The 10,440-nt window shown below is 52.2% G+C and overlaps 1 protein-coding gene across 3 annotated transcripts in view; it reads right to left on the bottom strand.

Annotated features, from left to right (window-relative positions):
• The window catches only part of CACNA1D (calcium voltage-gated channel subunit alpha1 D), a 342,768-nt gene that overhangs the window by 47,522 nt on the left and 284,806 nt on the right, over positions 1-10,440 (bottom strand). For all 3 annotated transcript variants that reach the window (XM_006169292.3, XM_027768611.1, XM_006169293.3), the window contains one exon: positions 3,100-3,183. In XM_006169292.3, the coding sequence (XP_006169354.1) occupies positions 3,100-3,183 (84 nt within the window). The remainder of the gene's footprint in view (positions 1-3,099; positions 3,184-10,440) is intronic.

The raw sequence follows: 10,440 nt of genomic DNA on the forward strand, positions 1-10,440 counted from the left end.
AGGAATCAGCCAACAAGAGTTTAAGGGCGTCCATGTCCAGCTGACCAGGGAGTCCAGGGATGAGGCCAGCCAGAATGTGATGTGTACTACTCCCCAGGGAGGAGGTGAGTGTCGGGGGCGGGGGGAGGAGGGAAGGAAAGGTGCAGGGATCAACAGGCCCACTGTCACACAGTTATGCTGTCAGAGGCCAAGGATACCAGTCTCTTATCCCTATGTTTCTCCAGAGTCTAGCCCAGGGCACATGACGTAGATGTCTAGGAAACCTGATGAATGATGGAATAAGCCAGAAGGTGGTCTTAAGCATCTCCTCTGCCCCTGGCCTATGGGAAAGCATGGAACTCTTCTAATGGGCTATCTGACTAGCCCAAGGTGGGAACTGGCTTTGCACGGCTAAGGCTCAGGCTACTCCTGAACAGGGAGAAGGTCACTGACTGATTGCATGGCACAGGGACATTTGCCAGGGTGATTCTGAAAGTCTAACTGCATGCCAGGAGCGGCCTGTGAAAGCCTGTCCTATGCAAACCCCCAATGTCAGTTGCTACTCAGACATATCGTGCATCCCTTCCCCTTCCTGACTGATGCAAAGGGACTCAGGACGACACTGAGACACTGACAAGTAAGCCTGGGCAGTGGGGACAGGTACAGCAGGAGGAGCAGGGCCAGCCCCCAGCACACATGAGACGGCCAGGAAGCGGGCATGTGCTGTCCCCAAGTGCCCCAGCGCCATGCCGTGCCAGCCAGCAGGTAGCCAGGCATGAGAAAGCTGGGTGCCCGCTTGGTGAACAAGCCACGGTCCCATCATCCTGGTGTCCAGATGCTAAGCAGTTCCACCCTCCTTGCACAGTGCTGCAAGCTCCGAGCTTTCCAGGAAGACCTACTGAGATGCAGGATGCTGTATTTTCATTGCCGCCCCAGGGCCTGCTCCAGGACTCTGGTGTGCACATGCCTTGATGGAGGCTAGAAGCACTTTGTGCTGAGGTAACTCAGCCAGGGTAGCCCAGTTAAGGACCTAGTGATTTCCCATTCATACCAGATGACTATAACTGAGCATCCCTTACATCTCCCGAATGGTAATTTTAAAGCCGACTTATAGAACGTTCCATGTCAAGTGGAATTTACCTAAGTGGCAGCCCCAGGAGGCTGGAGGATGTGTGTTTAGTAAAACACTATTTTAGCACTACTGTAGCGTGGCTCTGGAAGCCTATGGCTGTGGCCACAGTTTATGGGCTGCACCCTTATGTGGAAATCTTCACTGACAAAAACACATTGCTAGCGTCTTAACACTGTGGGCATTTTAGCAAGTATTTGCAAACTTCAGATCCTTTTTCACCATACCATAACACACCTGGGAGGCAGGGAGGGCGGATGCTATTTACCCACTTGACTCATGAGGAATCTGAGGCCTGGGTCTGGCAAGCTGGCTGTGAACCAGGGCTGAACCACCAGGCTGGCGGGCTGGCGGCCTTCCCACTGCTCACACTCCAGAATCAGCCTGGCCCCAGACAATTGTCCCAAAGGGATGGCACCATCCTCCTTGGACACAGGCTGTCTGGGCACCAGGGCAGACCTTTCGGTTGCAGTCCTGCAGGGAAGGGCCTGGGCGTCGGTGGGAGGAAAAGGGGCTGGGTCTGAGTGTGGGGCAGGAGCTGTGTCGAGCCCAGCCCCTTAGAGGCACCATACAACCTGCCACACACAACAGGCACCCGCTGAGCCTTGCCAATGAGCTGAGGATGGACAGGTGGACAGGTCCTCTTCGCCTGCCTCAGGCTTTCTAAGGTGGGCATGAGTCAGATCCAAGGGAGCTGGGCAGGGAGGGGGGCACCCCTTCCTCCAGCCTTTTATTTCTGAAGGGGGACTCTCAGGGGCTTTCTTCAGCAACCATGCTGCTGCTGCACCTGTTTCCTCCTCAAATCGCACAACTGAACATCACAAAGGAGCACGTGCACCCTCTCCCGACACACACTGGGCCCTCTTAGCCCTGGTCCTGAGCGGCCTTCCATCGGCACCGCCCTTGGGGAGCTGCAGGTGAGACATTCACTAGACCCACTGGTCGGACTCAGAGCAGACACGGGACACAGGTGACGACACCAGCAGCGGCTGCCACATGCTCAGCGCATGGATGGGAGCTCCCTCCTGTACCTCCACAGAAGTGGAGATGAGTGGCACAGGGCACACATCATTAACTCCATTTTATAGCTGGCGAAGTGGAGGCACAGGACGGTCAGGTGACCTGCCACGGTCACACACTGGCAAGTGAGAACAGTCACATACTCACACGATTAACTCCTAGCCCTTAAGACGTTAATGAGGTCTTTTTTTTAAATACTGATTTTGTTCCCAAAGGGCAATTCTACATTTATTTCCCCAATATTTCTGGGCGAGGGGATGGAGAGGGGGTGGAGGTGGGGAGACAATGAATTGTCCTTAGCCTTTCCAGACGAATTGGCGCTTGGATTTCTAAAGTGTGTGGGGACTCACGGGGAGGGCTTCTAGCATCATCTATGTTACACACAATGAAAACAACACGTTATAGGACACAAAGTTGGCTACTTACATTCACTTCAGTTATAGCAATATCAACGACGCTACCAACAACAATTAAGGCATCAAAAGTGTTCCATGCATCAGTGAAATAGTGCTGTGAGGGCAAGCATTCAGAAGCCACAGAGGAGAGGAAGCACAACAGAAAAAAGAAGAGAAGGACAGTGTTATCGAAGGGCCATTATGCCACCCGGCTGCTCCAAAAATCGCCCTAAAACAAACAAGTTACAGATACGTCACTTTGGGTAGCGCTTTTGACACAGCAGATAAAAACAGTTAGACACACCCTATCTTACCTCACCTCGCCTACTCCTGTCTGCTACGCTAACCGCTGCAAGAATGTGCTCCAAAGCTGACCATGTCTGCAAAGGCCTAGGGACAGGCTCTATGCTAACAGGCTTCTCCCTCACGGCTTTCATTGGGAAGTTCCTAGTTTTCGGATCAAGGGAATTGGGATCTGTGACTTGTCCAGGTGATGCCACTGCAGGGCAGGGAGCGGAATGTGCACAGACAGAGGACAGAGGACACGGTGGGCGGCCTCGCCGGGTGCATACTCACGTCAGCTTCGCTGAGGGCCACGTCTATAATGCTGCCGATTACGATGAGGGAGTCAAACGTGTTCCAGGCGTCACTAAAATACCCCTGGACAGAGCGGGCAGGGGCAGACGTTGATGAGCATGTATGAAGGAAACCACACGGACCATACGGGGACACATCCGAGTCCCCACAGCACCCATGGCAACCAGGAGGGGTGGGATAAGCCAAGGGGGAGCAACAATACTGTCCACTGGTGGAAAGGGACAAAGAGGACGGCTGTGCACCTGGATGTGTGAGAGAAGGCGCACCCACGTACACACACACGCATGCGCACACACCACTCAGAACTCTGTAGGACAGGGGGCGGGGAGCACATGCTAACTCTGCCCTGGCCCAGAGGGAGGGCCCCAAATCCTCTCGAGCTGGCGCAGAGTGAGCCTCTCCATCCCCTGCTGCTTCTCTTCTCCCTTTCAAGAGCACGGTCACCACGCAGTTATTCCCACGTTGCACTCTGGTGCCCCTTCCAACCAGCCAGCAGCCCGACCCCGTCCTCACCAGTCCACAAAGTATTCAAGGTTTGTTCCCTGTGGCAAGACGACTGAGACGAGTCCCTTTCTTCAAAGGGCTCTCAGCCTGCCGGATGTATGTGGCAGTCCAGCGCAGTGACGGCCTGAGATGTAGCCCCGGGGCAGAGAAACACACTCCTGACTACAGGGCTGGGGGCTTCCAGAGGCAGCCAGGGGAGCCGACAGGCTCCTTCTCCCACTTGACTCCTACTCTCCCCTCTCCCTCTCGTCTTCCAGCCAAGAGGACTCTCCCATTCCTCAAGAGCACCACCAGGTCCTTCCCCACCTCCTGGTGCCTCTGCCATCCTAACCTCCCTGCTCTGACTCTACCTGCCCAGATCCACGTCCTCTTTCAAGGACAGCTGCCCCTTCCGATTGCCCACGCGGCATCGTGTCGGCCTAGTATCTCTCCCGTGTCTGCATCTGGAATCTGGGTCCACCACCCTCACAGCCTCTGAGAATGAGAACTACTGTCTGCTTACTCCACCTCCTAGCTCCACCACGTCCACTGTCTGGCCCGGAGCCCCGAGACACTGCCATGTCTCCTTCCTCTGCCCGCTTTGTTCCTTGTTTCTTCAGGTCCTTCTGCCTCTGAAAGCACACAATCCTCCCCAGCTGTGACTTGCAAATGCACACAGCCAGCCTGTGTGTCTTCTAGCACCAGCACAAGAGGTGCCAGACCAGTGCCTGTTTCCTCCTACTGCCCTGGGAGGCCCTTGATCAGAGGGCCGGCGGGACGTGCGGCAGAGCCAGGAGGCTTCTGGTCACAAGGCATACACTGCCAGGGTCAACAACTCTGTCTATAAATCAACCATGTCTTCTTGAAAAGTCAGAACCTGTTTTGGAAATCAAAATTCAGGTCTGAATTACATAAAAGAGGCCCCAGCATGTTAACAACCAGGTACATTTAGCCTCACACTGGGGGGGGAGGGAGAAGCAGAACAGAAGGGACTTTGAAGTGTCAGGTCCCAGGAACGCGTGGTCAAATGCAGGCCCAGAGGAAGCCACTGCAGAACCATAGCCTCTGTGACACTGTAGAAAATGTGGACGTGGTACCTGTCTTAGTAACTGGACCAGGGGTTATTCCAGCTCATTCTAGTTACTGTTAGTCACTCCGGGTGCCTGTATGGGGAGCTCAGACGTGCTAACAGTTTTTTTCAAATTTCATCTTATGTCATATAGAACTTCCCTACCCAACTGCCATGATTCCTGACCCCTCTGAACTCTTCCACAGGTTCCGATCACAGGAAGCTTTCTCATAATTCACCTCCTGTCACCCTCCAAACATCTCTCGGCCGTCTAACAAGTTGACCAAAGGAGCAGCCTACATCACACCCGAGGCCCTATGTCTAAAGTCTAAGGCCTGCTTTAAAAACACCCCAGCTCACACCTTCTAGTTTTTCTTCTCATGCATTTCTGACTCTTAGCTGGCAAAACAGAAGAAGAATGGAATTCAAAACAGAGGAAGAGTGGAATTCAAAATGGAGGAAGAATGGAATTCAAAACGGCAAGAGTGGGCCAGTTTTGACGTCCAGACTAGTGATATCCAACACGCTGATGAGAGGTGAGAGAAAGAGCCAGCACCAGGATGGAAAGGAACACACTGTCACTTTCACTGAGGAAGTCTCCTACCAAAATGTCGCCCCTGATGTCGGGCTGATGTATCTGAGATGAAAGCGAGCTGGCCCCTCTTTTCAATTATTTACATGCAAATGGATAACAGGTGTTCTCTCCTGGCAGCTATGCCACCAGCCATGAGAGAGGCAGAGCCCAGCCTTGTGTTTATGGACTTAACGGCAACTCACAAGCTAAAGAACGTGGTTGTCCTTCTCCTCCTCCAGGGAGGAATTTATGCCTGAAGTAGAACCTCGGTCCTGAGTAGCAACTAGACTTCCCAAGTACTGACATGCGTGCTTCTCTCCCTCACCCACCTGTGCCAACGCTCTGCTTCTCCCTCACCCACCTGTGCCAACGCTCTGCTTCTCCCTCACCCACCTGTGCCAACACTCTGCTTCTCCCTCACCCACCTGTGCCAACGCTCTGCTTCTCCCTCACCCACCTGTGCCAACGCTCTGCTTCTCCCTCACCCACCTGTGCCAACGCTCTGCTTCTCCCTCACCCACCTGTGCCAACACTCTGCTTCTCCCTCTCCCCACCTGTGCCAACGCTCTGCTTCTCCCTCACCCCACCTGTGCCAACACTCTGCTTCTCTCTAGGAACTAGGTCTACCCTGTGCACACTGGATGCCAACCCCTCTCACTGACTTTGGCATTTTGTTCCTGAGTGGCTCCTCCCTCCTCCTTTCCAGAATCATCCAGGCTCATTCCTATCAGCCTACAAACTATTCTCCACTGAGGCAATTCTGACACATAGATGTGGAAATAACCTCTTTACGTCAGCATGACGGGGACTTATCACTTCTTTTGGACCTGGACGTTTCTGAAAATCTCATCAGGCCTCTCCAGAACGTGTTGCAACGCTCTGCTTCTCCCTCACCCCACCTGTGCCAACACTCTGCTTCTCTCTAGGAACTAGGTCTACCCTGTGCACACTGGATGCCAACCCCTCTCACTGACTTTGGCATTTTGTTCCTGAGTGGCTCCTCCCTCCTCCTTTCCAGAATCATCCAGGCTCATTCCTATCAGCCTACAAACTATTCTCCACTGAGGCAATTCTGACACATAGATGTGGAAATAACCTCTTTACGTCAGCATGACGGGGACTTATCACTTCTTTTGGACCTGGACGTTTCTGAAAATCTCATCAGGCCTCTCCAGAGTACTCTGCACTCTCACATTTGTGTAAAATCCTAATGGTTCCTAGACTCAGAGGTGACACCCATCATCTAGGCAAGTGGAGGCTTGGGCTGGTGCAGGTGGCTGGAGTGAGAGGCTCTGACCACCCTCTGACAGACTCTGCTTCTCTCTAGGAACTAGGTCTACCCTGTGCACACTGGATGCCAACCCCTCTCACTGACTTTGGCATTTTGTTCCTGAGTGGCTCCTCCCTCCTCCTTTCCAGAATCATCCAGGCTCATTCCTATCAGCCTACAAACTATTCTCCACTGAGGCAATTCTGACACATAGATGTGGAAATAACCTCTTTACGTCAGCATGACGGGGACTTATCACTTCTTTTGGACCTGGACGTTTCTGAAAATCTCATCAGGCCTCTCCAGAGTACTCTGCACTCTCACATTTGTGTAAAATCCTAATGTTTCCTAGACTCAGAGGTGACACCCATCATCTAGGCAAGTGGAGGCTTGGGCTGGTGCAGGTGGCTGGAGTCAGAGGCTCTGACCAGCCTCTGACAGGAGTCCAGGGGAGGCAGAAAATGCCAGCCCTCCCTTTCTTCCCACGTGCTGCTTCCCTGTTTAGTAGCCTCCTATGTAATAGAGTCACTGTCAAGTGCATGACTCAGTTCCCACCAAAGCCACCAGAGTGGTGGGGGAACCAGAAGACACAACCTGGGCTCCTAAAAGGAGGTGCACCTCCACCTTCTCTCCTCTTGGCCAAAGACAGTGTACTCTGCTGGGCTGAGCCAGGGTCTCTCAGGGAAACCAGCAGTTAAATCTCTTACTTTTTTTGTCCAGCTTCACCTGCCTGAGAAGATAAGACAGCCACATGCAATACTACTCATCATTTAGAATCATTTCCGATTCTTGACATTTAAAATCATGAACTAGAGCAACGTGGACTTGGGGCCATGAAATTCCATGATTTCTAAGAGCCTGTTCCGTGGTCTGTCATGTCTACCTCTTGCCTAAGGGTAGGCTCTTGGGAGGCCGAACCTGTGCTCTAACTCTAAAGCTTTCGCCAGAATTTAGCACAGGCTTGGCACATGCTAAGAGGGTGATGCAGGTAGAATTACTGCAAATGGGAGACAAGAAAAGCAACCGGAGACCAGGTTCCTTTGACTGCCTGGACTCACTCTCACCTGCAGATTGGAAGACACCTCTACCAAAGACCTGCCTTTCACTGCGTCACCAGCTGCCAGATTCTCACCATAACACACTCACTTCTGGCAGGAATTGTTTGGGCAGTATTTGACCTAAGAAATGACCCACAGTGCCAGCTTTTGGGAGAAACTGTAACTGCCAGCTTTCTACCTATGTAAATCTTTCCAAAGGAGGGGGAGGGGTGGTGGTGGATGCAAAACAATGACTACTACTGCTTCGACCGCTCTGCTCTACCCCAACGCCATGACAGAACAACAGGTGTGGTCTCATGCCAAGAGGCTGCACCTGCGGTGCATCCATTTATTCCTTTCCTCGTCCCACTGATCTTTACTGAGCAAGCACCATGCAGCAGGCATCACATGAGAAGACAGAATCCAAAGGCAGAGACTCAGCCTGTGACTTCGAGCAGCTGCTCATCAGCAAATAGAGACGAACACGAGTAGCGCTGATGACAACATGCAGTGAGTGTCAAACGACACACAAAGGGAAGGGCTGACTCTTGCCGGGCCGGTGGGGGTGGTGTCACAGAGGACACAACCTTTCAGCTAGGGCTTAAAAAGTCACAAGGAGAAGAAGGGCTTCCAGCCAGAGGCACATGACATGGAAAGGTCCAGCATGCTACCACCTAGAGATGGGGGAGGGAGAAGGACTAGCAGGAAATGAGGCAGCAATGTACCCAGGCCAGTGTTTCGTGGGGGACTTTGACTGCTGGACTAAGAAAATGATATTTGGACCAATAGGTGGTCAGTGCCAGAATTTCATAGGAAGAGTGGCCTGGTCAGCCTTGGGCTTGCAAAGGGAGCAGGGAGAAGATGAATGTTCAGGGCTGAGGCCTGAGGCAGGGGGATCACGTAGAAGGCAGGCAAAAGAGCTCAGGAGAGTAGAGGGCAGGGCGGGTGTGGACGGGACAAGGTGGTCAGAAAGCCCTGGGCATGCATATCTCACAGGTGTAAGAGGACAGGGAGAGAGCTCTAGGAAAGTCTGCTGTTGAGGGGACAGGCTGGGAGGAAGGCCCCCAGCTCGAAGCCCAAGGTGAAGTTCTTCGGATGGTAGTATTTGATTTCAGGCATTACTGGGTATTAAAGTAAAATGCCTAGAATAGATGTGATGACTGAAGAACTGAGAAGACCGTATCAAATTTTCTTTCCAGGAACTGGAGCATGTACTCTAGGGAAATGGCTGGGACTTTATTAAGAAGCCCAGTTCCAGTCAGGGACCCTAAAGCCGGGAACACTGCCTTTCCCTGAGAGGCCAGGGGACCAGATGACCCAGTGGGCATAGGTTCTGCACAGAAGCATGAGGGGAGCACCAAAATACTGTCTTCTTTCCCCAAACTGAACGACTGTTTTTTCTAGGCCAAGTGGTTGGAAGGGTAAATTTTAGAACTTTCTGGGCAGAACCAAAAACAAAATGCTTGAAGGACTAAGACCTGGTTCACCCCGTCACAGTATTTGCGAGTACTTCATTCTTTTCAGTGGCCAAATGACATGCCACTGTATCACTACATCACATTTCCCCCCTCTGGTCCATTTATCAGCTGGGGGAAATTGAGAGTGGCTGCTAATGGGAACGGGGTTTCCTTTGGGGTGAAATAAAAAACGCTTAAAAATTGATTGTGGTGATAGTTGTACATATGCTAAAAACCCATTGAATTGTATGCTTTAGAGGGATGATGATATGGTATGTGAAATGCATGCAAAAAAGCTGCCCCATTACAAACGACAGCAACAAACCAAACAAGAAACACCAATCCCTCCCACGAAATCAGACCGTCTCCTCGCTGCAGCAGCTCCCAGCTCTGGGCTTCCGACCTCCTCTGCCCCTTTAAGCCCTTCCTGCTTCTGGATGGGCGATCCCACCCCCCACAGCCTGGCCGTCCTCCCGAGAGACCCCCACATTTCAGCTGGGCTCCACTAGATTAAGGAAGTCCTCAGTTCAGGCCTCTCAACTTCTTTTAACTCTTGCCTCCTGGAATGCTTTCCAACCTACCAGAGCCGATGTCTAACTTCACGTTCTGTATTTGCTTTATAAAATGTCCTCACAGAGGTGCTCCTAGCAGCTGTACCCCACAGGGTGCAGACAGCTGCCCGGAGCCCCTCGTTAGACAGGAGGGTGCCCCTGATGTGAGACTGACACTGTGTGGTCATTTCCTAGGAACAGTCCTCCCTCTACAGCCTGGACATTGTCACTTGACCCAACTCCCTGTTGCTAGGACACAGGGGACCTCATTGGCTTCTTCGTTCCAGGCCATTTACCTGGGCGTGGCTAGTTAACACCAAAGAGAACAAGAAAGAAAGGTCAAGAAGAATCTTTGGAAGAGTATGCCTCTTGGTTAATAAATTCTCTACACTGCTCCAGATACAGGAGAGCATAAAACGTACTGCCCCCGGCTTGCAGAGCACAGGGCAGTGCTCTTTAAGTGGAGAGGTGCTTCAACTTACAATTCTCTCTCAATCACAATTCCAGGTCAGCTTATGCCACAAGAATCTTGCTGAGTAAAACAACAAAGCAACACAAGTTCTAGCAGAAATCACTTTTACCAGTCTGATCTCTCAGTGTCGATTAAAAATCAGCTACTCATGGGACCAGCAGTTAGCGTAATGGCTATGTCGCTGGACTCCCACGTAGTCAACCGCGGTTCAAGTCCCGGACCCGGTGGCTTAAACTCACGCCGGGTGCGTGTGCGTACGTGCCCAAGATCCCAAGAGGAGAATAGAGGAGAAGGGATTGCGGCGTGGCCATCCCCCCTGGGGGGTGATTTCCTGCTTTCTATCTCTCTGGCTCTCTCTGTCTGTCTGGCAAGCGCACGCGCCCTATAGCAAAAACCTCTCAAAAAAA

The sequence above is a fragment of the Tupaia chinensis genome, unplaced genomic scaffold, assembly GCF_000334495.1.
Source record: "Tupaia chinensis unplaced genomic scaffold, TupChi_1.0 Scaffold147003_1, whole genome shotgun sequence".
NCBI lineage: Eukaryota > Metazoa > Chordata > Mammalia > Scandentia > Tupaiidae > Tupaia > Tupaia belangeri.